Source organism: Eptatretus burgeri, chromosome 11 (genome assembly GCF_056783735.1).
Source record: "Eptatretus burgeri isolate ZD-2024b chromosome 11, Ebu_testis_v1, whole genome shotgun sequence".
NCBI classification, from domain to species: Eukaryota; Metazoa; Chordata; class Myxini; order Myxiniformes; family Myxinidae; genus Eptatretus; species Eptatretus burgeri.
In genome coordinates this window covers 44,692,830-44,719,143 of record NC_140971.1, presented here as the reverse complement: position 1 = coordinate 44,719,143, position 26,314 = coordinate 44,692,830, and the positions used below count along the sequence as shown (strand labels likewise).

Below are 26,314 nucleotides of genomic sequence, written 5' to 3'. Positions count from 1 at the left end.
CGCCGTGACACTCACGCATGCCGTGACACTCACGCACGCCGTGACACTCACGCACGCCGTGACACTCACGCACGCCGTGACACTCACGCATGCCGTTTCACTCACGCTCGCCATGACACTCACAAACGCCATTTCACTCAGGCTTGCCATGACACTCACGTCGCCATGACACTCACACACGCCATTTCACTCATGCTCGCCATGACACTCACGCACGCCATTTAACTCACGCTCGCCATTTAACTCACGCTCGCCATGACACTCACCCTCGCCATTTCACTCACGCTCGCCATGACACTCACACACGCCATTTCACTCACGCTCGCCATGACACTCACGTCGCCATGACACTCACGCATGCCATTTCACTCATGCTCGCCATGACACTAACGCACGCCATTTCACTCACGTTCGCCATGACACTCACCCTCGCTATTTTACTCACGCTCGCCATGACACTCACGCCCGCCATTTCACTCACGCTCGCCATGACACTCACGCCCGCCATTTCACTCACGCTCGCCATGACACTCACGCCCGCCATTTAACTCACGCTGGCCATGACACTCACGCTCGCCATTTCACTCAGGCTCACCATGATACTCACGCACGCCGTTTCACTCACTCTTGCCGTTTCACTCACGCTGCCGTTTCACTCACGCCGCCGTTTCACTCACGCCGCCCATTTGACTCACGCACACGCCATGACACTCATGCACGCCATGACACTCACGCACGCCATTTAACTCACGCTCGCCATGACACTCACCCTCGCCATTTCACTCACGCTCGCCATGACACTCACACACGCCATTTCACTCACGCTCGCCATGACACTCACGTCGCCATGACACTCACGCATGCCATTTCACTCATGCTCGCCATGACACTAACGCACGCCATTTCACTCACGTTCGCCATGACACTCACCCTCGCTATTTTACTCACGCTCGCCATGACACTCACGCCCGCCATTTCACTCACGCTCGCCATGACACTCACGCCCGCCATTTCACTCACGCTGGCCATGACACTCACGCTCGCCATTTCACTCAGGCTCACCATGATACTCACGCACGCCGTTTCACTCACTCTTGCCGTTTCACTCACGCTGCCGTTTCACTCACGCCGCCGTTTCACTCACGCCGCCCATTTGACTCACGCACACGCCATGACACTCATGCACGCCATGACACTCACGCACGCCATTTCACTCAGGCTCGCCATGATACTCACGCACGCCATTTCACTCATGCTCGCCATGACGCTCACGCTCGCCATGATGCTCACGCTCGCCATGACGCTCACGCTCGCCATGACGCTCACGCTCGCCATGACGCTCACGCTCGCCATGACGCTCATGCTCGCCATGACGCTCACGCTCACCATGACACTCATGCTCGCTCGCCATTTCACTCACGCTCGCCATTTCACTCACTCCCGCCATTTCACTCACGCCCGCCATTTCACTCACGATGGCCATTTCACTCATGCTCGCCATGACACTCATGCCATTTCACTCACGCTCGCCATGACACTCACACTCGCCATGACGCTCACGCTCGCCATGACACTCACGCTCGCCATGACGCTCACGCTCGCCATGACACTCACGCTCGCTCGCCATTTCACTCACGCGCACCATTTCACTCACGCCCGCCATTTCACTCACGATGGCCATTTCACTCATGCTAGCCATGACACTCATGCCATTTCACTCACGCTCGCCATGACACTCACGCTCGCTCGCCATGACACACGCCATTTCATTCATGCTCGCCATGACACGCTCGCCATGACACTCACGCTCGCCATGACACGCGCTATTTCATTCACGCTCGCCATGACACGCTCGCCAAGACACTCACGCCATTTCACTCATGCTCGCCATTTCACTCACACTCGCCATGACACTCACGCTCGCTCGCCATGACACACGCCATTTCATTCACGCTCGCCATGACACTCACGCTCGCCATTTCACTCACACTCGCCATGACACGCGCTATTTCATTCACGCTCGCCATGACACGCTCGCCAAGACACTCACGCCATTTCACTCATGCTCGCCATTTCACTCACACTCGCCATGACACTCACGCTCGCTCGCCATGACACACGCCATTTCATTCACGCTCGCCATGACACTCACGCTCGCCATTTCACTCACACTCGCCATGACACGCGCTATTTCATTCACGCTCGCCATGACACGCTCGCCAAGACACTCACGCCATTTCACTCATGCTCGCCATTTCACTCACACTCGCCATGACACTCACGCTCGCTCGCCATGACACACGCCATTTCATTCACGCTCGCCATGACACACGCCATGACATTCACGCTCGCCATTTCACTCACACTCGCCATGATACGCGCTATTTCATTCACGCTCGCCATGACACGCTCGCCAAGACACTCACGCCATTTCACTCATGCTCGCCATGACACTCGGACCATACTCACGTTTCAACACACTGGCTGCACTCACACTTTTTACCACACTCACGGGGATAATCACGCTGGGGATTTGCGCTATGATAAGGGGTCCCGGGGTCTCTTTACCCCCCAAGCTCCTCGTGTACCCGTTAACAGCACTCATCCGCTCTACCTCGTTCGGCATGACCGGACTCACTTCATCGCGATCTGCTACAAGGGAGTATATTTCTTCCCCCCGTTCCTGAAGGAGGCTATCCTGCTGCTCGCACCGGGTCACAAAACACTCCCCCAGCTCACCCCCATTGTCCCTCACTATCCTTACCTGTGTGTGCTCTTCAATTACCTGTAGTTTCTCCTCTGCTTGTTTTATCTCCGTCACCTCGTTTATTATTTCCGTTTCTTCCTGGCTTTTCGTCTCTGTTTCCTGTTCTATTCCCCGTGGCTCTGGTGTTCCTTCCTTTGTCTCCTGCGTCTCCATGAATTTCTCAGTCACCTCCACGTGTCTCGTCCTCCACGTCTCAGTCACGTCTTTTAATTTTTTGGACGTTGTCACCTCGTGTCTCGTCTTACACGTTTCGGTCTCCGCATTAATTACGACATCGCTCGTTATAACCTCGCCCTTCTTTATCGCGGGCCGGACAGCCGCCACACTCGCCCTCGACTCGGTAATCTCTTCAGGTAGAGTCCTGGTTCCATCTGCACAATCTTGGAGCATTTGTAAATTATCTACCAATGTTCGCAGACTCCAAGCCTTGCGCTTCGTAGATTGTTGCATTTCTGCCAACATTGCCATGAACAGCCTCACGCTCGGTAGCTCGAACAGGCCCAATCCGCCGTGATCGGTCGCGGTTTCACTGGGGACCGGGGAGGGAATTTGACGGAAGGGGGGGTGTGCCAAAAGCCGCCGCCGCCACCGCGCCCCCTTCGGGCTCTGGGTTCGTTTGCGGGGAAAGTTCAACCTGCTTAATGGTGTCCTGCACGGTGAATTTGTCCTGGGCCTCTGGTTCCATTTCCTCGACATCCACCTCACTAGCCACCTGGCTCAGCTCGCCTTGGCTGAACATTTTGCATGATGGGAATAAAATTTATAACGCTCGTAATTTGGGGACACGGGGGGGGGGGGGGGTTGCTCTGTATACCCCTGATCCGAATCCGTAAATTTTGCTACGGAGGCGGAAGGGGCCGAATCGCACTCCTGACAACCACTGTTGCGATGCCGGTTGTTGGCAGAAAGCTGACTGCTCTGACGGAGCTGTAAGTCGAGTCGGCCCAACCGATCGCCTGGAATATAGATCGCCACCCGGATAACTCCGAGGCCGACGGGTCCTTGTGCAAGAACCGAAATACGCCAATGGGCAGACCACGTGTGGTAGGGTCGATTGCCAACTTCGATTTACCTAAATACCCACGTGATACAAATACCGGGGTATTCCACCCTCTACGGAACTCTTACAAAACAAGCCGCTTTAGCGAGCCTGTCCCGTGCGCGAATCCGAGCGGCTTAATCGCCGAGAACCGTCGGTCCGAATGTCCCCCTTTTACGGCACACAAACGGTTTTCTAACTCCCAACACACAAAATGCTCAGTCAATGAAAGAATCGACGCGACGAGCTGAAAACATTTAACAATTGGGGTTTTGATTAATAATAATGGGGAACTTGGGAAGCACATAAGAGCAGAACAATACCGACTATACGAAATACAATGCAATCATTTACAGCACACAAAGCACTTAACAGTTTCCTACTTGTTAGACAGGCCCACGGACACATGTAGGCACACACACACACCCAAGAAATGGTGGCTGATGCCTTTACTAAAGACTCCAACTCAGAGGACAGATGAGCTGAAACCCAGAACCGATCTCGAACCTCTCCACCCGTGTGGTCTTCAAGCTGTCTGGACCCAGGCTCCAGCAAGAGCAAGCTGGATCCAATCGCCGTTAGCCGCGATCCTTCCCGAGCTCCAGCGAATCCTCTCGCGCTTCCGAACACGTGCTGGTGAGACGAGGCGCCGATCCTTCCCGTTGATGCGTCGTTATCTCGAAGAACCACCTCCAAGATGAGGCCGATGAGTCGCACCAAGCCGGGAACCAAGCGGAGAACAAAGAGCTCCACGAACCAAGAAGAGCCAGCCGAGCAACCAGCTCAACTCTCTTCCGATGAACAAAGCCTCTCTCAACACGAACCAAGAACTCCGAGCCGAGCAACCAGCTCAACTCTCTTCCGATGAACAAAGCCTCTCTCAACACGAACCAAGAACTCCGAGCCGAGCAACCAGCTCAACTCTCTTCCAATGAACAAAGCCTCTCTGTTCGACGAACAAAGCCAGAGCCCAAAAAGCGAACCGAGCCAAGCAGAACCCGAAGGTCTGCTGAAAAGCCAAGCCGAAGCAAAAAGCCTTCAAAAAGCATCCTCCCTAACCCGAGCCAAGCAGAACCCGAAGGCCTACTGAACAACCAGCACAAAGCAGAGCATCTCTTCTTTATTCTTATCGGCCCCCTCCCCCGCTCCCGGCGTGACTCATGCCCTCGTGCTCCATCCCCCGCTCAACCACGGGTGGGAGGGAGTTGTTTACGTCCCACGATTCAGGACGGGAGGGCTCTTCTTCCTCTTCGCAGAAGAGGGCGAGGGGCGTCTTCCTTTGTGTTGTCCCTAACTATTAAATTAAAACACAGCGCACTTAATCGATTTCTGCCCATTAAACAATGGAAGATGAGCTATCTCGGGAACAAGCACTTATCGACATTACTGACTAAAGGAACCTGGATGTTGTGTGCAATCGAATTCCCAAATTCGTAACAATACTTTGCAAGTGATCGCAAGCCGATTGGTAATGGGACGTTACCCCCAAAAACCAAAACATCCAATTCAACATTTTCAGATTTCACTCCAGATATTGACTTATTTACTCCACGTGATCCGATCCTCAAAACCCAAATTATATTTTGATGATATCCTCTCATCAGTCTCTGAGAGGAGATCGTGGAAAATTGCATCATACCATGCATAAAATCGCTCCAAGCTCCTCATTTCAAAATTATAGCACTTACGAATGTGACGCATACACCGATTCGCATGGACGAAGATCAGGCATTCGATAATATGAGTGAGGAAAATGGGGAAAAAAATTGAACACTTTATCAAAAAGAAACTGTTGTGGCCTTTTCCAAGTCAAGGCATTGTTGAGCAGGCCAGTGGAATGTTGATTGAAGACCCCAGCCAGCTGATAGAGGGATGACAAAGGATTCGACCAAGGATGCGCCTGAAAAAGTATAATTAAATAAGGCCGTTAATTGTCTTCAAAAGAGGTGTTTTAATTAACCCACACACCCAATTTTCATTCATGCACTCCCTTGGAATTCCCGAAGTATGCATGCAAAGTTTCATGCCGCTTGGTTTCATGGTTTGAGTTATGGAAGAGACACGGCCCGGAGCCCCGCACCGAACTCCCGGAACCCCCACCCCCACAATCCCCGTCCCTCGCCGCCCATGTTCTGGTGACTGGACGTGGGTCCATATCAATCCGGCATGTCCATTCGGGGCATCCCCGGCGAGATGCAGTCTTGTGTCCCCCCCCCCCCACCAGAGCATGGTGCTGTAAACGTGCTTGGCTTGTCCCCATATTACGCGGTCCGAGTAACCTCAGCTCTGCAGCATGCCTCTGTTTAATGGCGAATTAATCAATACAGAGGTACAAGGAGGCGCGGGATAATTTTTCCTGTGCATGGGAGATATTGGTGGTCGACTAATAACAATGAGCCTTGGGCGCCCAACACCCTGTCGCCGGTTTGTGGTTTGTCCCTCCTCGGACCACTGTTGGTAGGTGCTCACCACTGCTGACCGGGAGCACCCCACAAACCTTGCCGTTTCAGAGATGCTCTGACCCAGTTGTCTGGCCATAACAATTTGGCCCTTGTCAAAGTCACTCAGGTCTTTACTCCTGCCCATTTCTCCTGCATCCAAGATCCAACCCATCAACTTCAAGAACTGACTGTTCACTTGCTGCCAAATATATCCCTCCCCTTGACAGGTGCCATTGTAACAAGATAATCAATGTTATTCACTTCACCTGTCAGTGGTCATAATGTTTTGGCTCATCAGTGTATATAGAAGGTGAATCACAGGTGCTGATATTTTGTATAAAGGATGCTTGAAACTCGAACCTTTGAATTCCCAAAGCAGTCTCGCAGGGATGGCGTGATGATCAAAGACTTTGGGTCCACAACACAGCAAGTGGTTCAAGGTAATTCGGACAGGATAACGGCACAAAGGCCTTCTCTAACGTCAGAATTTGCACACAGAACAAATAGTTAAACGTCCCTTCACATGTATTAGATATGCTCAATGACCTCTACTCGATGAGGTCGTCAAAGCGGTCATGCTCCTTTCACGGTGTGCTCACAAGCTCGTAATGAAGCGTGAAGACACCACGACTTCTGCCCTTCAACACCGATCCCTCCCTTCCAAAAAAAATCATTGTGGAAAAAAAAATTGTTTCTAATGTCGAGGCTTGTGGAAAAGCGTGAACATGAAATGAATGAGTACGTAACAGAACAAAAGGAACAGCAGAAAGAGGGGGTTGGGGGGGGGCAACCATCAACAGGGATGCGGGACAAAATAGAGGGAGACTTGGAGAAATAAGGGATATCTGGAAGGATGAGGGCAAGGGGAGGGCACAGGGGGTGAACAAGATGGATAAAGAAGCAAACACTCAGGAAGTAAAAACTGGAAACTTGGAGAGAGACTTGGGGAAGGTTAATGGGGGAGAGAGAACATCATGGCTGTGGATGGGGCATGATCTGAGATGGTGATGAACAGTTCTCTTAAAATACTGGAGGGAAGAATGAGATTAAAGAGATTGAGGAAGATGGTTCCAAAGGTGGGAAAAGGAGGAACAAATGAATGGAGGTGAGCAATGATTCTGTAATTTGGGAGTTTCAACAAAATGGGGTTACCGGCAGACCGTGTTTATGCTGCAGAAACTTGGAAAGGGCAGAGGCTGCAAGACCAGAAAGGAAGAGGGAGAACATCATGATTGAAAACGAAACGGTCATGCTCAAAAAAAGACAGTGACCATCGACCTGTCTGTGATGTCTGCGATGATGTCTACTCATTGAGGAATTCAGTAACCAAGAGTGGAGTTTGTCTTTGTTTGGAAAGCAAGGGGAGAAGCTGAGAGGGGGCAAGGCAAAGGAGAAGCTGAGAGGTGTTGAGGTGAGGGAGAATCTGATAGGGGATGGGGGTGAGCTGGGAGAGGGGAGGAAGAGGGGTGAGAGGTGAAATGGGAGAAGGAAGGGGAAGATGGGAGGGGTGAGAGGGAAATTGTGAGCCTTTGAGGGGCTCGGGTGTGGGGAATGCTGAAGGGGGGGGGAAGCATGAAGTGGAGGTATTCTGAATAGGGGAACACAGATAAGGGGTGGGATTGGGAGGACACAGGCATGTCGGAGATGATGTAGGGGAGGGTACTAGCATGGAGTGGTTTGACATCATTAATGGACATGAGGGGGAGTTGATGGTCATGTGCAGGCAATGTCTGCAAACTGGACTTTTCATGATTCCCAATTTGGACATATGGAGACACACATCATGGGAGGTGCCACATGATTGATTGTTGAAGGCACAGAGGAAAGCATTGCTTTCGATACAGTCAATGGACCAAGCAATAAAGTGAGACAGGTTTGGGAAATAAAGACAGGTGGTGAAGATGAAGACGAAGACGAAGACGAAGAAGAATAGATCGTGGTGTTTTCCTGATGGAGAAATAAGGAAAGCTAAGCATTTAAAAATGTTATTAAAAGCTTTTAAAGGAAGAGGCAATTCATTCAATCACGATCACGGGAAGATTGGACAACAACAAACAGAAACACAGGGACAAAACGATAAAGACACGGCGGATCTGCTCCGGAAACTTAGTTTTGATGACCTGGAAGGAAGAAATGCACGACCCAACGTCCAACGTGCTCAGACCCGGAACCAGAAGTCACGTCACTCGTGTTTATTTATACAACACTTGAACAAAATGCTCCATCGATTGAAGATAATTTCTCATTTTTAAGCACATTTTAACAACATTCATCTCATTCCACGTGGGTTTTGTTTTTATAATTCCTCTTTCGTCCACATATCAAACAATGGCATTGCCACCTTGATCTCTCACTACTGGGCAGTGGTCTCACTGGATTTGACCAATGAATCTTCAAACATCCTAAACTCTGTCGGTGCAGGCGCACTAAATACCTGGCTCAACTTCTTTAATGGCCACAATTATTCTCATCTTCTCATGGATTCAGCCGGGAAGGTTCTTGTCCCAAGTCTTTCATGAACCGGATGGCCCGGCCTGACGTTCGACTCAGTAGGTCCACGGCAGGAAATTGGAATTTGCTCAGGGTGTAGGTAAATAGCTCACCAACTCTTCACCAAAGACACCGTGGGATTGTTAACATCCACCAACGAATGCTGGCAGATGGGACGCCCAGTTTAATGTCCATCCGACGGATGGCGCACACATTGATGCCTCCCTCGCCCTGCATGTGAAACTCCATGGTGGTGGTTTATAGCTGGGTCGAGATTTAAACCTCGGCTCGACAGCTCAGATCAAAGTGTGCGTACCTCAAAGCTATCAGGTCAGCCCTACCCGGCTCAACTAAACACCTCAAAGACTGATGTGAAGTGGGCCATTGTGCCCGATCATCACTGGAATGGCAGTTTCAGATGATTTTGATCAAACTTAGATTTGAACGTAGTCAGCAAATCTGATGGCAGCCGCCTTGTAAAATAAATAAATAAATAAATGGTTTGTGCTGGATTTGCATCGATATTTCCTGGCAAGTATTATGTACATGATGAGATTAAAAAAGGTTGATTGAAAAGGTCATAAATAAAATGACTGCTGGTGCATTACATAATATTTTTGCTGGACTTTTATACACCACCATTTTCTTGGAAGGGTGTCACACGGATTGTTTTCCAAATGAGCTTCTGTGAACTTTTTGATCATCCCACTTAGCTGCCACAGTTGATGACTTCATGAGGGGTATATGTTCATGCCGGTAATCTAAGCAGCAACTCCACCAGTGGTCCCAAAAGGTTTGGTGGCCTCGGTCCTGACCGGCTGCTCGGCTCGCGGAGAGTCCATGTCACGGTACTCCCACAAGAGGAAGTCCTGCAGAAGGGTGTTGACGGCTTCTGGACACTCCAGCATGACCATGTGGCTCCCTTCCTCCACCACTTTGAGGAATGCGATAAGTAGAATCTGGAACAAGCAGCATTAAGTCAACCTCTATTTTGGTTGGAAATGATGACCAACGGAACTTAATGGTGACGTTACACGATTGGAAATTGGTAAGAAAAACGTGAAGCATTCTTGTCATCGCTAGTTATTTCCATATACTAATATCTTCCAATACTTTTTGTTGCATGAATCATAAAGAAACGCTTTTGAAATGTCAATGAGGTCTGATCATTAATTTGACTCCACAAAATGTCCACGATGTAACATCGTTTTAACACAATGATCACTTCTTAAGATATTCTAAAGTGTGACCTTCCAAAGTTTGCTCCAGACCAGGGATCTGACCTGAAAACCTGAACTTCACAATCACCATCGCTACAGGACCTCCACAGTCCACTCAACAAGCATGCTGAGTAAGAGGTCTTTGCAAGTACAACAAACGGTTAGAAATGCAGGTTGAGGCAAGTGGCATTGTGTACCTCCGCCATCCGTTTGTCCTCCTCCAGTGGGACGAGTCGGTCGTGTCGGCCATGCACGATGAGCGTGGGCACAGTGAGTTCTGCGTGAAATGCCTCGTCACCTTCGGGCCAGTACTGACCACCCATGGTAGCACGCAGCACAAAGGGGGACAGGCTGAAAGCATGCCCATCCTTCAGCAGCTGTTTCTCTTTCACCCCCTGGTGTGCAAATCCGGCCCTGCAAAACAAGTTCCGTATGAGGCCTACATCAAGTGATGCTGATCAACATGATAAATATAATATTGCCTTTGCATTTAATTCAAAGTCAGCAAATGAATGAGATGCAAAGGTCCCTCCTTCAAAATCAAATCAACGTCAGTGGAGCCGGCGGTAAAACGTACTTGAGAAAGGCCCAAGTGAGGCAGGGTGAGAGGCAGTGCAGCACACAAGGGGGCAAGCTGAACAGTGAGCACACACTGGGCTCGAGCGCTGTAGGACCTCCACCATTGATGAGCACCAACTTGCTCACCAGGTCTGGGAACTCGTGAGCAATGTGTACACAAAAAGAGACGCTGCAGAGAGCACGTGGGAACAGCTGGAGATGATACGATTCATATAGGATACCAGCTTGTGTTTCACTCCATTGGGATATTTACAAACAGTTTAAAAGCTCTTTCAATCAGTTGAAAACAACCCCTACTATGGTTACCATATCATAATGACAAGTAATACCACGCCAGGCAATGCATGCGCATACTGGAACTGCACTCGCAAGAGCGCATACCTCCGCCAAGCTGAACAGTTTACGTTTTGCATCGCACTGATAGGTCGGACCAGCATCCGGACCTGAACCAAAATCGAATCGGCTTGGTCCCGTCACCGAAGATATTCATCCACTTCGTTTTGTCACAACTTGTCCACAACTTTTTGAAAAGTATGCTACGCATCGATTTTTGCCCCATCTCTCAGTGGTGAAGAATCACTTGGAAATTAAAAAACTGTAATATTCAGATTTGGATCTTCACCAAAGTCGAATAGATTCGTCCTCACAAAGCCAACCGGTCCACCAAGTTTCGTCTGAATCTGTCTCACTTTTTGAGATATCGTGCCGTATGTCGTTTTTGGTCCCACCCTCCCAATGGTGAAGAATCACTGAAAAAAAAATTTGTATCCAGATCCGGATCTTCACCAAAACCTAATCAATTTGTCCTCGTCACACACATAACCTGGGCACCATGTTTCGTCCGAATCCATCGACAACATTTTGAGATATCCTGTTCAAAGACAGACACTCCACCTCCTCAAATTCTCAACCGCCTTCTGCCCCTCTCTTGTCCCCCCCCCCCTTCTGCCCCAGCACCACAGAGCCTTTTCTCTTCCTCATCCGGCCCCCTCCCTAGCTATTCTGCAATCCCCCACACTCTTTCAACAACCCTCCTTACCTCCCCCCATCGTTCCTTGTCCTACCGTCTCCCTCCCCCCTCCCCCCTGCACCCAAAGCCTCCTCTCCTCCCTCTTCAATAACAGTATGGACCTCAAATATCCGGGGCCTTCGCTCAAACCTTTCAGATCTTTCCATACAGGTTGCAACTGACAAACCAGACATTATCTGCCTAACAGAAGCGTTCCTCCCCCAAGACGTGTCTGACTCCCAAGTATCTCTCTCTGGTTACTCCCTCCTCCGGTATGACAGACCTGAGCCTCGTCCTGGTGGAGGAGTTGCTCTCTTCATCAAAGACTCAATTCCACACTCTCCATGCACTGCTCTCACTCCCCCACACCCCCGGGAATACCTCTGGCTACAGCTTCCCCTCCACTCCCACCTGATGTTTATATGTGTGCTATACCATCCATCAAACAGTGATGACTCCATCTACACCTCACTATCTGAAAACATGGACCATCTTCTATCTTCTCATCCAAACTCTCTCTTCTTCATATGTGGCGACTTCAATTGTCATCATGCCAGGTGTGGGTACCTCTCTCACCTGTCATGAGACTTCAGCAAAAGATTTTTGCGACTCATTGGGACTGACTCAATCAGTCAACTTCCCTACCTGGATCTCAACCATTGGTACTCCATCTCTTCTGGATCTGATTTTGACAAATTTCCCTGACAATATCTGCTGCCTGACAAATTTCCCTGACAAGTCACACCTCGCTGTTCCTGGACTCTGTGGCCTTTTCTCCTGACAAGGTGGAGAGAGCTCGCTGTCAAACCTCAACACAGATTCTGCAACCGGTCCAGACGGCATCAACTCACGTGTCCTAAAAACCTGCTCTTCTGCTCTTGCTCACCCTCTCTCTGTTATATTCACCCTCTCATTTGCCCAAGATCATCTGCCATCTGCTTGGAAATCAGCAAACATCACCGCCCTGCATAAAAAGGTGCAAAAACAGATCCTTGCAACTACAGACCAATAAGCCTTCTGCCAATCATCAGCAAACTTTTGGAATCCATCATCGCTTCAGACATTAAATCCCTCTTTTCCAACGGCTTGATTTCCGATTTTCAATTTTGTTTCAGACCAGGTCACTCTACCCTGGATATGCTGCTTCTGCTCTCCCAACAATGGGTGGAAGTCCTCAATGCCGGACTTGAAATCAGAGCCATATCCCTGGACATATCACGTGCTTTTGACACTGTCTGGCACCCTGCCCTGCTCACCAAGCTCTCTTCCTATGGTATCCAAGGCCATCTCCACCCATGGCTCACAGACTTCCTCTCCTGTCGCAGTCACCGTGTGGCCCTAAATGGTGTTGTCTCATCCCCTCTTCCTGTGCAGGCTGGAGTTCCTCAAGGTAGCGTTCTGGGCCCTGTGCTCTTTCTAATCATCATCAATGATCTCTCCGACTCTCTGGAAAATCCTCTACATCTCTTTGCTGATGACTCCACCCTCTGCCATACCATCTGTCATCCCTCATACCGGCAAGCAGCAGCTTCTTCACTCTCTGCAGATCTGGATAAAATCACAAACTGGTCCAAAACGTGGAACATGTCTTTCAATCCGGACAAATCTCACACTCTCACGATGTCTCTCCAAAAGGACTGTTTGGAAAACCCCCCATCCACTTTCTCAACAATCCTCTGGAAGAAGTCCTTTCTTTCAAGCTTCTGGGTCTCACTATCTGCCATGACCTTTCCTGGGAAAGCCACATTTCAAACCTCGCCTCCAAAGCCAGTCGCCGGCTGGGAATCCTCCGCCGTACAAAGTCCTCCCTCGGCCCACCTGAGCTCCTGACCACTTACAAAGCTTTCGTCCACAGCCTGATGGAGTACTGCTCTTCCTTCTGGGCTGATGCTCCTGCCTCCCACCTTTCTCGGCTTCACACTGTGGAAACCAAGGCATTTCGGATCATTGGTATCTCACGCGATGAGGCTGAGTCTTTGGGCCTCTCACTCTCTCACCGCAGGCAGGTTGGTGGTCATTCTGTCTTCTACCATCTCCTCTCCAACCTCACCCACCCCCCCTCTGCTCTCTCTGCAATTTGTCCCCACCACATTTCTGCAGTGCACTCAAGATCCACCAACAACCCCCTTCTGGAAAAACTACCAAAATCACGAATCACTGCTCACCTTCACTCTTTCATTCCTCTTTTTCCCCACCTTTGGAATAAACTCCCTCACTCTATTCAATCCCATTCTTCCCTCCAGGCCTTCAAAACAGCTGTTCACCACCACCTCTTATCTTTCCCCATCCAAATCCTCGATCTTTTCTACCCCCGATAATCCACCCAAGCCCACCTCCTTCAAATTCCCTGCTTTCCTTCCTGAAAGTCCCTGTAATGTCCATCTTCTATACCCCATGTTCCCCGCCTCATCCCTCTCCCTTCCACAGATCTCCGAGTGTTTCTGTTCCCCACTGTTTTGTCCTTCCCACTCCCTCCTCTCTCGTCTCATGCCCCCCTTGCTGTGCATTGTGTGTTAGCTCTCACACGAGCCTCGACAAGGTCTACAATAAAAATAATAACAATAAAATAAAAAGATCAGGGTGAAAACATAACCCCCGCCCACCTTAGGTGTTGGAGATAAAAATGCTGTTTGCTCGGTCTTCAACCTGGAATACTAGATCAATACCCAAACTGTTTTGGTCGTGGTGAGGGAGGCCCAGTCTCATACCGGCGCAGATTTGAACTTGAGCAAGACCACGTGACCATTTGCAAATTGACCCCAATTGTGTAGCGGTCCACAGCAATGACCGACGGTGATCTCTTTTCAAACCCAGGCTGTAACCAAATGTAAACGCAATCCCAACCAGGTATCGGGGAGAGTTAAGAGGGGTTAATTTGACATGACAGCCAAAACCATTGGATTAAAGACAGAACTTTGAAAACAAACACATAGGTCGGCTAATTGCAGGCTGCCTTTATCTCAGGACCTTTCAGATTCCAAACTACCTGTCGATGATAAAAGGTGATAGAGAACTATCCAACAGATACAATGCGATGAAAGGACTGCATCACGCACCCATACGAGTGGCCAACCAAGACGTTGCGTCGTTTGGCGTAGCGGCGGAACACGTGTTTCGCGTCCTCTGCCAAAGCGTTGAATGTGTACGCGGCCGCCACAGTGGGGGTCGAGCTCCCCCCGTGACCCAACATGTCCGGGGCTACACACTCGTAACCTCGAGCAGCCAGCGCACCCAACTGTTCCCGCCAAACGTCCAGCGCTCCGCCCACACCGTGGAAGAAGAAGAGCACCAGGTCAGGGTCAGTGGCGCGGCACGTGGTGATGCTCCGCTCGCGGTCCACGAGCACCGTTCGCTTGGTCCTGCGGGACCTCCTGCTTCTCCTCTGCGGGGGTTGTTCCGACGCCGCACCGCCATCTCCTGACGAGCTTTCGACGTCAGTCGCCGCGGCTGGGATGTCGTCGACCAGATCTTCGATGCACACCTGGCCATTCTTGTAAACCGTGATACGACGGCGGCAGCGCACGGCCGTGGGTGCACAATCCGTCGGCTGGTGCAACGGCGCGGGGTTATTGTGCGGTGAGAAAGCATGTCGGACCCGCAGCACGCGGCCCGGCAGCACCTCCACCATGTCAAAGCCATCAGGTGCGGATACGGGTGCAGGCACCGTGCCGCCGTGGGGACCCACGCTGTTGCGAGTCTCCTGACCACAGCAGCACAGCATGGTGTAGCTGTCGCTGGAGTTGTGAGTCACTCAGCTACACTGGGAGCTGCGGGGATAGTACAGCCGTGATTAGTGCGGAGACAAGACGCGCCACAAAGACATCATGCACCTTGCGGGGCGAGCAAAATGACGCGAAACATGGCGACCATTGGTAATAACTAAAACCCATTCCGCAGAGTCCAAATGCAAACACTTACCGCTTACCGTGTACGTGGTCTTGTTGTTGTTGTTTTTCCTGAACAGTATCGCACCTCCTTGCGACGCGATCATCCTCTCGGAGCGTTTCATCCCCACGGGTCGCGAGACGATGATCCGCACACGCGCTGCGCGCTCATTGGAACCGCGCTCCCACCACGGCGCACGCGCTGCGCGAGAGCGGAGCGGGAAATCCCGCCGCACTGCGGATGGAATGGCAGCACAGTTTGGATCACTACTGACGAAACAACGTTTGTTACCATAAAATAGGGTATAAAAAACATTTTAACAATAATACAGCTTATGGCATCCTCTTGTTCAGCGTTGCATGTAATGTAATATATATATATATGTACACACACACACACACACACACACACACACACACACACACACACACACACACACACACACACACACACACACACACACACACACACACACACACACACACACACACACACACACACACACACACACACACACTGGTGTTGGCGCAGTGGTTAGAGCAGCGGCTTGGGATCCAAAAGGTCCTGAGTTCAAGCCCCGTTGAGCCACTGAATTAATACACCAGGGGGTCGACTCAGCCTGTCATCCTTCCGAGGTCGGCGAAATGAGTACCAGTGTACTGGGCCGGTGTATACCCCGGTTAAAATAGGTGTACCATATCCCTGTGTCGTAAGAGGCGACCAGGGTTGCATCAGGAAGGGCATCCGGCGTAAAGCCTGTGCCAAATCACTATGCGGATCATACGGATGATCCGCTGTGGCGACCCCTAACAGGAGCAGCTGAAAGAAGAAGAAGATATGCAAACATATACTGTATATACATATATGCGTATATAGACTTGCCATTACTCCCAATGGACCACCTGGAGGACGGGTCAAAAATGTGGTCCGAAACGGTGATCAACGTACTCCTCAATATCAACCTGTAAGGAAAGAAGAGATTGACACGAGGGAGAGACCAGGTGTGCCATTTGTACCCAAGTCACACACGTGCACGTACACCCTATGCAATACCTAGCACGAAAAGAGCAATCTGAGATTGCAGATCCTCGTCAGGTCTTGTATTGTATGATTTTACAGAACGGAGTCGGTACGTCTAATGGTTCTACTTTATAGACAGAAAAAAACAAACAAACCGGATATTGCCGACTACCACCAGGTGACGCTTGTGGTCTAGATTTGGGCAGCACTAATTTAATTCAAAAGGACACAATGGGATCAAACACGATAATATATTTACAAAGGATGAAAAATGTCATACTTTTACACACCTATTAATTGAAGAAGAAAAAACAAACAATTAATAACACTAACATCAAACTTTCCTTTATAACAAAGAGTCTGGTTCAGCTTCTCGTCAGCAAGGAATGTTCAATAATAATCATCACCATGCCGATTCGGTCAAAATACATCAGAGATAAAATGATAAAAGATCTTCGGCCGAAGTTATTGAAAAGTTTGGGACAATGAAAAGAAACCCAAAGACAAAGACAAAGTTGAACTGTTACTTGGGTTATGGTATCAGGTATAAAATCAATGTAAATAAAGCTCTGACATCCATGACTACGACAGTTTTATTTCGAAAAACGATCCACTTTGAAGTGACCAAAAATGACATTTAATATGCGGTACCATTTCCAAAACTAACTTAAAGCTATAAGAGTTGATTGAGCATCTCACCCTGCGCAATATTCAAATATATAATTAAATTGAAATTAAATAATGAAGGTCGTATAAAAATATGTTTTAAATGCAGAAGTTTAGTGCTATTGATGTTGTCTTCATCATAGTCATCATGATCCAAAAAAAACATAATCATTATCATTCCCATCTCAAGTGACGATGGGGGTTCCTACACACATCTAGCTTTTCTAGTTTGGTGGCACCGTCTTCTGGCACTGGACCATTCAACAGGCAGGTGATGCCACTTGTTGCGGTCTGCTGTCTAGTCATATCGGCCATCTTCCAACCCAAAGAACTTTCGATCTTGCTTGATACAGCCTCTTCCAACGTTGCTTGGGACGACCCCTCTTATGACTGCCAATGCTGAGCTCAAGAAACAAGATTTGCTTCGGCAGGCAAAGGTCGTGGATACGGCTGGTATGACCTAACCAACAAAGTTGGCTGCAACATATTATCTCAATGGAATCAGACTTTGCGAAGTCGAGCACTTCATTGTTGGATTTCATGGACCACCAATTAAGCAGGAAGATTTGGCAAAGGCATCATTGATGGAAGTGTGCCACTTTCCTGAGATGGTGTACCAGGGTCTCATAGCCATACAGCAGTGCTCGAAGGACGAAGGCTTTGAACACCAGGAGCTTCGTACAGGTGTAAATTCCATTCAGCTCTCACACGGGATTTCAGAAAGTGGAAAACACCTGAAGTGCTGGAAATTCTTGGATGAATTTCAAGGTCTACGCAGGCATCCTTTGACACGACGACTCCTATTTAAGTAGAGTGTGAGACTCAGTTCAATATAGTCACCTAGTGTGATGCCAGGAATGGAGTCACATTGCTGGTGAAGAATTAGTTTTATCTACGCTGATGACAAGCTGACGCCATACCTGGAGTGCAGTATTTAAGCTGTTGGCGAGGATCTGTAGATCAGTCACGTTGGATCGAGCAAAGGCTATGTCATCTGCATAAAGGAGTTCATCTATCATGAAGGTTATGGCATGGCACGTGCACAAGTGGCAGAGTTCGAATAGATCGTCATCTATGCCGTGGGATATGGCAATGCCGGTGATTTGCTGGTTTAGTTTCGCATGGTGGAGGACAAATCTAAAGAACATAAAGAGTGAAGGAGCAAGGATACAACCCAGCCTCAGACCTGTTGTTACGTGAAAGGAATTGGTTGTTTCACCAGCAACTGAGAGTGGATCCTTATTGTCAGGTCAGGCCAGATCAGATCTGTGACTTGCTACAGGTTCCATGTAAACCTGTACTAACCTGTTTCATGGTCGGGTTGTCAGCGACTAAGCCATCTGCCCCACCAGGTTTCCTGGTGAATAGATGGCATGAATATGGACACAGCAGGACGAAAAGCAAAACCTGTCAAAGGGTGGAAGAGCCACTTGTGAGCCGACAGCCATCCATATCTGGTGCCCATCTGCGTCTGCAGATGTCCTCCGGCAGTGGGTAACCTTTCCGAGGAGGTTGGTGGCAGGATTTGCACTCCGGCCACCGTAGAACATTTCAATCCACAAAACACACTAAAAACACAAAGAAAACTGAAAACCTACTCTGTGGGAGTACCTCCTGTGCAGCAGCCCTTTGCATGGCAGCTCACCAGATGACAGGATTGGGGCAAAACCTTCCGGACCCCCGACTCTGATTGGAGGAAAAACATTGGGTAACCTTCCCGGGTTGGATTGTGGTAGTGTGTGTTGGGGTGGTGCTGAAGTGTCGTCCACCAGACAGCGGTCTTTTCGGGTTAACCTGGGGCGGTCCCTTCCGGTGGGTGCCTGGAATGTCCTATCCCTAAGAGAAGATGATCACCTGTCTCTGCTTTCATCTGAGCTCCAGCGCTTGAACATCGGTATTGCAGCACTCTCTGGAGTTAAAAGACTAGATAGTGGAGAGATCATGGCAGGTGGTTACACAGACTGCAGGTCTGGTCGCTCTGATGGTAACAACGCCCAAGGAGTGGCTGTAGCTGTGTCCAATAAGTTTACTCCCATGATAATTGAGGTAACACTAGTCAACGAGCGTATTATGAGATTGAAGATTCATCACTCATTGGGTGTCATTTCCCTGGTCTCCGTGTATGCTCCAACTGAGGCAAGTGATCTCACTGTGAAGGAGGCATTCTATGCCGCGCTCAAGTCTGTGGTTGATCAGTGCCCCAGAATAGATACTCTTCTGGTCTTGAGGGATTTTAATACATCGAATGAAACTGAGATGGATGGTGATGAGACATGTGTCCCCATGGATCTGGAACTGTGAACCAGAATAGATAGCACTCAGGTCCTTGACTTTGCAAGAAGTCATGGACTTAGGGTGGCTGGTTCATGGTTTCAGCACCCACAAGCTCATCGCTGGACTTGGTATTCCAACGCTGGTGGTGTCGCAAAGGAGATTGACCATGTGCTCATTGAATGCTGGAGGACAATTCCGAACTGCAGAGTTTGCAGAGTGCCAGGTTCCTCAATACCGACCACAGCCTTGTTGTAGCATCTCTGAAGTTTCAGCTTAAATCCAGGAGAATGATATCATCCCAGCCAAGGTTGGATGTTGACAAGCCCATTGATCAGAGGGTAGTGGAGGGGTTTGCGAACAGGCTGAGTGGGCATTTGGAGCGCCTGGGTGCTGTGGGGAATCCTGAAGAGTTGTGGAGTGCCTTCGAGACTACCATCCTTGATGTTGCCAGCGGATGTCTTGGAACACACTGTCAGGCGAAAAGGAACTTTGGCTCCAATGGACACTGGATACCATTGACCAAAATTGCAGGGCCAGGCTTAATGGAAGAGCTGAGCTGTTCAGGGAGCTATTCAACTGTAAGTGCACTGAGAACGGACAACGAAGCCTATGTGCGAGGAATCTGTGAAGGGGTCGATCTGTCACCTGCAGCCGAGTGATTCCCATCCTGCTTACAAAGGAATTTGTGCATTGCATTCCTCCAAGCCCATCCTTCAGTGTGCTCCTGTTGGAGCAGAGAGTGGTGGACTCTTGACGGAGGAATCTGAAGTGAAGGCCCACTGGGCCAGTTACTTTTAGCGGCTGTACCAGGCTGACCAACCGGTTGTTGAGTTGGATGTCAGGGGTATAACTATCCCGATTGCTCACCCTCCAATCAACTGTGAACTGCCTTCCTTTGTGGAAACACAGGCTGCGGTGAACAAGTTGAAAGTGGTTAAAGCCCCAGGGATCTGTGGCGTCCATGCTGAACTTCAAGGCTGGTGGAAACGCTGTACTGGTATCGTTGCATGCAGTTCTGTGCTCTGTTTGGAGCACAGGCATCTTCCCAACTGACTGGAAAAGTGGCCTTGTTGTCCCTCTCCAGAAAGGGTAGAGTGATCGCCAGGAATGCAACACAACCAAGGGGGTGACGCTGCTCTCAGTGCCAAGCAACGTCTTTGCAAGGATAATTTTTCAGAGGGTTTGCCACAATCTGCTCGAGTACCAGCGCCCAGAGCAGTCGGGCTATACACCAAAGAAGTCAACTATTGACCGTATCCTTGCTCTCCTGGTCCTCACCGAACGCTGAGTTTTCGCAGTAGCTCCTCGTAGCCGATGTTTATCTCTGCAAAGCATTTGATTCAATGAATCAGAATGCCCTTTGGAGGATTCTCAGTCTTCCTGCAGTGCCACCAATGTTAACCAAGCTGATTTCTGACCTATACTCTGGGACAGAGAGTGCTGTGAGGTGTGGTGGTTCCATCTCCGAGTTATTTCCAGTTGTTACTGGAGTTTGTCAGGGGTGTGTATTGACTCCCACACTCTTCAACACCTGCATGGACTGGATTCTGTGAAAGATGTCAGAGATCAAGCTGTCGCGCATCACTTGGGAATGTGAAGATCTCTGACCTTGATTTTTCAGATGATGCAGTCATCCTTGTGGAAACACTGGATGTCCTTGTGGGGGCCTTCGAGACACTGAATGAGGAATAGGAGCCACTGGGATTACAGTTTTCCTGAGTCAAAACAAAGATCCAGGCTTTCCTTGACGCCTTGGATGCTGCCATCTTCTCTGCACCTGTTTGTGGTGAGGATGTTGAGGTCACAGAGAGATTCACTTACCTTGGCAGTGATATGCATATCTCCACAGGTTGTGAGCCGATCAACAGACGTCTGGGTCGGGCATGGGGAGTCATGAATTGACAAAATCATGGGGTTTTTGTGCTGTCGGTACCTGTACCAATGCGAGGTTCAGTTTAACCTCCCTCAGGAACAGAGGGAGATGGTAAGCTCCCTCAAAGTGAGCCAGGACCAGGTAAGGCCGGTGGAACCGCGTGAGGTTGAGTGGGTGAATGATGCAAAGGGGTCCATGCAGAGTTTGGGGGGAGGGGGGGTAGGGACTCCGGGACCCCTTGAGTTAACACGAATCCCCGATGTGATTGTCCCAGAGTGTGTGTCGAGGTGTGCAAGTGGTGTGTGTCAAGGCATGCATGAGAGCATGTGAGAAATTGAAACATGGACCGACCCAAATGGGAGACGTGGGTTATGTGATGGACAGGTGTGATGAGCCTTCTGCGCCGAACGGAGTAACTATTTTGGTAAGCAGGCCGGCTTCGCAGGACGTAGCGTCCTATAACCATTTTGCGAGCGGCCCTCGCGCACAAGTCTGCGTGGAGAGAATCCGGCCCAGAAACGTTCCGCGTTTGGGACAAGACGACCTCGTGGACGGATAAAATGTGGATGAGTGTCGGATTAATTTGGAAAGAATGGGCCCCCATGTGAGCACGTGTGCGAAGTTCCACGTGCTGCGCAGCGAGAGAGGTGTGCGCGAGACGTGCAGAGCGAGTCCCGGGGATGACACAGCAAACCGCACAGGGTCCGCGTGCGAGTGACGTCATCGGCACGGACCTCGCGGCGCGAGCTACGGGTGAGTAGCGCGTTGGCTCGCGTGGGGAATCCCTCGAACACAAGCGCCTATTGCAATTTGCAGGGCGATGTCAAGGCTGCACGTATCGCCTGATGAAAGGGACGAACGGGCAAGCTGTAAACTGCCGCACTGGAGGTGCAGGGTTCGAGGGGCCTTGCCCTGAGTACACGGTCCCGGCCGGGATGTGGCAAACATCCTCGCCTGGGCATAGGAGCACTAGTTAGTGGGATGGGGTTAGCATAGCAAGACCGGCCTCATGGGGCAAGAACAGTTCCTCATGGGGCCTGTGGAACAGTGAGTGGGAATTTAGATTTAGAAATGCATTTTGGGAGACACGGACAGACAAGGAATGTGTAGTGGGGACATAGCTTAGCAGTAGAGTTAAATTAAATGTGCATTAGAGTAAGGGATGATGGAGAGCACGAGCTAGTTAGGGGGGACGTAGTAAATTAGAGTGTGTTGTAAGAAAAAAAAAAATCGAGAAAGCAACATGATGAGTGAATGTGGGACAGCGGGCCCAAGTGGGAGTGGAGTGAATGTGGAATGCATGGTGCGAATTAATGATTGGGGGGAGGAGTAAATTCCACCCAAGGGAACCCGGGGTCAGTGTAATGTTAGTTAGTGGGATAATTAAATTTACCAAAAGGAGGACTTTTATTGTTGGTGTGGAAAGAAGGCTCGAAACCTCAATGAAAGATGGATGAGTCCATTGACCGGCAGGGAGCATGGCTGTGAAAAGGTGAGTACTGAGTAGAGGGCACCCCGGGCATGGAGAAGTCGGCCAGGGTAGGCCATGGTCCAAGGGACCGAGTCGTGTAATGGGCACGGGCGACCTTGGAATGGGACCCGGAGCGCCAGAGATGCCACGTGGGCATATACGGGGGAGTAGCCAGGAAGGGCATTCCCCACTTTCAAAGGGAGCAGGTAGGCTCAGAGACAGCCTCAGGGCCCGGGGGATGCCGTAGTTTGAGTTCGGCAGACGGAAGTCCCTGCCAGTTGAGCCACGCTGCCCAGCCATGAAATTGTGCAAGGGCACGAGAAAATTTGCGGGCAGGGCCCAAATTGATAATGGACACCAACACAGGTGACGGGAATCATGGTTATTAGAACGATTAATTTAAAGAGACAGGCGTTTTGAAAAGCCCCGGGGGTAAATAGGAAATGTACCCCCTTCGCACCATCCATCCCATCACTTCCCTAGGCTGCTGGACTCACTTTGGGAAATTGCTGAAATCTGTGGAGGTTGTTCTGAGGCTCCATTGGGCCTCGAGACAGGTCACTAGTCTCTCCCTTATGCCCCTCAGGAAGGAGCTTAGAGGTTGGGGATAGACAGTGTAGGACAGGTTAGCCGGACAAAGACAGTAAGGGGGTTAGGGACAAGCAATTATAAAGAAAAATTAAAAATTACCCCCGGTGGGGGGTGACGGTCATCTCTGTTTTGACCATATCACATCGACGATTTTTTCCAACTTTGAAGACACGTGACTCGATAACCAGGACGAATTTTTAAAAACCGGCATGACCAAATTTAGATATTGTTCCATGTTATTAGAATGTGAAGGAATTTCAAAGATCGGATCATAAACAGCGGAGGAGATAGATTTTGAAACTTTGGAGTGACCTTGACCTTCAATCGGGTCAAAGGTCATACCGTCGTGCATCCCTCATCGACATCCACCCACATACCAAATATCAAGAAAATCGGAAGAAAAAATGGGTATGTACGTACGGACATCGAGACTGGTTTTATTAGGTCATCTCGTTAGAGATGACCTAAAAAACAAATAAGAAAAAATAAAAAAGGGGAAGTCTAAATTTTGTTGTTGCAAACTAAGGGAGTGGGTTATGGACAAAGACAGGCAAAGGCAATAGGTTGGGGGGAGACAGTAGGGTAGGTCTGAGCCCGTTTTTGGAGTGGCCGGCACCAACGCACTCCCTCCGTGACCTCACGGACCAGACCAGAGGACAGCCAACTGCATATGCCGGCCTGTTTGTGCTACACCTCCTGGTCCGCATTTGCCTTGCCTCACCTGCCTGCCTTTGCCTTGACCCCATGCCTGCTGTCCTTGTTGCATTTCCCATGTCATCAACCATCTCAACCATGTGTGCCAGGACCATCTTCAGTGCGTTTGCAAAGACTGCCCTGCAGGCAGGCATACACAAGGACTGCATTTGAGCAGCCCGTGCGTTCATTTGTGTTTTGCATCCAGTCCATCTCCATCCATTCTCCTGTGCCAGAGACTCCATTCAAGCCACAAACTGTTGACTTTGTTGTGCCTTCCTTCCACAGATAACAGGTCCTGGGCCATGGTTAGTGAAAATAGACAACTTAGAATTTTAAATATTTTGCAACCCACCTGTGTGTTTGTCTTAGCGCTGGCAATCTTAGTTAAGTTGTCGGTGTGAGCCTGATAGTTTAGTTACGCAGCGCACTAGGTTATTTATTTTTAGGACATGTATACAAATGTTGCACTCAGGGATCCATAGGTAAAACGTACTCGGGGGGGGGGGGGGGGGAAGCTACACCTGCATGGCACATGAAAATTTAAGACTCGGGACGAGTCTATAGAAAGGGGGGGGGTAGTGTTACAGAGTTGGAAGCCTTTTGCACACAGTCAGCAGCCCCCACAGTTCAGTTATTTCGATAAGTATATGTTTATAGTTAGAGTCCCGTCCCTTATGTCAAATGGTAATTTCATGTGTGCACTGCGGGTTTCTTTTTTGGTCAGGGTTTCTTACAACAACAACAACAACAACAACAACAACAACAACAACAGCGGCACCGTCTCTCACTCAACCAAGTCGCCATTACGCACGTGGTCTTAGGTGAGGAGGTAGGCGGACCTACAATCGCCTCAGATCGGGACTCCACCCAGAAGGGTGGTGGGAGTTGCCCCGCCTACCGTGGGCCTGTCCAATGAGGGACGGCCAGCGAATCGCGCGACGCAACCATCCAATCAGGAGGCGAGTGGCCAGGGAAGAAATCCCTCCCACCTCAGGAGAGGGTGAGTGATCGGCGCGCTCTTTCTGGCTGTCTGAGTCTGCCTCGCCTGGTGTCGTCTCATCAGTGTGGAAGCTTTTTCGGCCTTGATCGCCTGTCACCTCGTCGTCTCTCGCCTCGTCCGCCTTCGTGCTGGCTGGCATCCATCACTCTATCCCTCGTCCCTGGTGCTTTGTGCCTGGTATATCGGTGCGGGTTCGAGTCCCGCCACCGCACAATATCGACGTTACCGCACGAAGCGGACAGGTGCAAGTGCAGACTCTTGCCCTCAGCTCGCCTTCCCTCCCGAGCTGAAGGGCCAAATACAGGCCACGGACACCATTTCTTTTGGGTGTGTGCGTGTGTGTCTGTGGGCCCAGTCTATAAGTAACAATTGTTTAAGTGCCTTGTACATTACTTGCATTCCTTCTTGATAGTCGGTTTAACTCTGCTCTTTTTGTGCTCCTCTGCCCCATTATAAATAAACCCCGATTGTTCAATGTACCAGCTCGTTGTCTGTCACTTTCTTTCATTGGTTTAGCACGGTGTGTATTGGGAATTAGGGAGGCCTTGTTGCTGTAATTGTTCATTTGGACCGACGGATCATGGTAATCCCCACTCGGTTTACACCCGGATCGGGCTCAGTAAACGGGCCCGTTCCGCCCGAGGTCCGTCGAGGGTGTGGTTTTCCCCAGTTGTTAGACAACGTGGGTACTTAGGTTTATTGAAATTAGGCAATTAACCCTACCCCACGCGGTCAAAATATTGAAGACCACGGTCCGCTAAGGGACTCTTGACCTTTTGAGTTACCCAAGGGTTACGACCTTTCAATTCCGGGTGTTTGGTGGAGACGACCCTACTGCTACACCAAGCTGTCGCTCCTCGCCACCGACCCCTGGCCCACAACAATATATCTTGACTGTATTGGATGGTTACCAATCTGCAAAGTAAAAAATACCCCTTGTTCCCCCAAACAGATTGACCTGCCAAATAATCTTTATTCACGAGAATACAATAATCTATTTAACTTATTAAGGGATTCTTAAATCAATAATTTTATACTGGTGTCAAAGTCTGTCTGGAAACAGCAGTCTGGCTTAAATGGAATGTGTGTGAAGGGAATGTCTGGAATTCCTATCAACCTTCAAGTCATAAATATTCCTCAGCCCTTTGAAATTGAGCTAACCTTCGGAATGGCTGCTGGAACAATGCTACGAGTGATATTTCCGCTGAACCAAAAAAACATCAGCCTTGGCGCCAGTATATCTTGAGGATGAACAGACATCGTCTTACTGAATATTATATAAGAACTCAAAAA

At 49.7% G+C, this 26,314-nt stretch overlaps 1 protein-coding gene across 2 annotated transcripts in view; it reads right to left on the bottom strand.

Annotated features, from left to right (window-relative positions):
• Nucleotides 1–8,424: 8,424 nt before the first annotated feature.
• The window catches only part of ABHD8 (abhydrolase domain containing 8), a 20,815-nt gene continuing 2,925 nt past the window's right edge, over nucleotides 8,425–26,314 (bottom strand). Inside the window, exons 2-6 of one of the 2 annotated variants that reach the window (XM_085846286.1) lie at nucleotides 15,464–15,664; nucleotides 14,602–15,312; nucleotides 10,535–10,705; nucleotides 10,155–10,371; nucleotides 8,425–9,696 (exon numbers count right to left, since the gene is read on the bottom strand). In XM_085846286.1, the coding sequence (XP_085702412.1) occupies nucleotides 9,499–9,696; nucleotides 10,155–10,371; nucleotides 10,535–10,705; nucleotides 14,602–15,266 (1,251 nt within the window). In that variant the 5' untranslated portion in view covers nucleotides 15,267–15,312; nucleotides 15,464–15,664 and the 3' untranslated portion in view covers nucleotides 8,425–9,498. The remainder of the gene's footprint in view (nucleotides 9,697–10,154; nucleotides 10,372–10,534; nucleotides 10,706–14,601; nucleotides 15,313–15,463; nucleotides 15,665–26,314) is intronic. The other variant, XM_085846287.1, reaches the window with a different exon arrangement.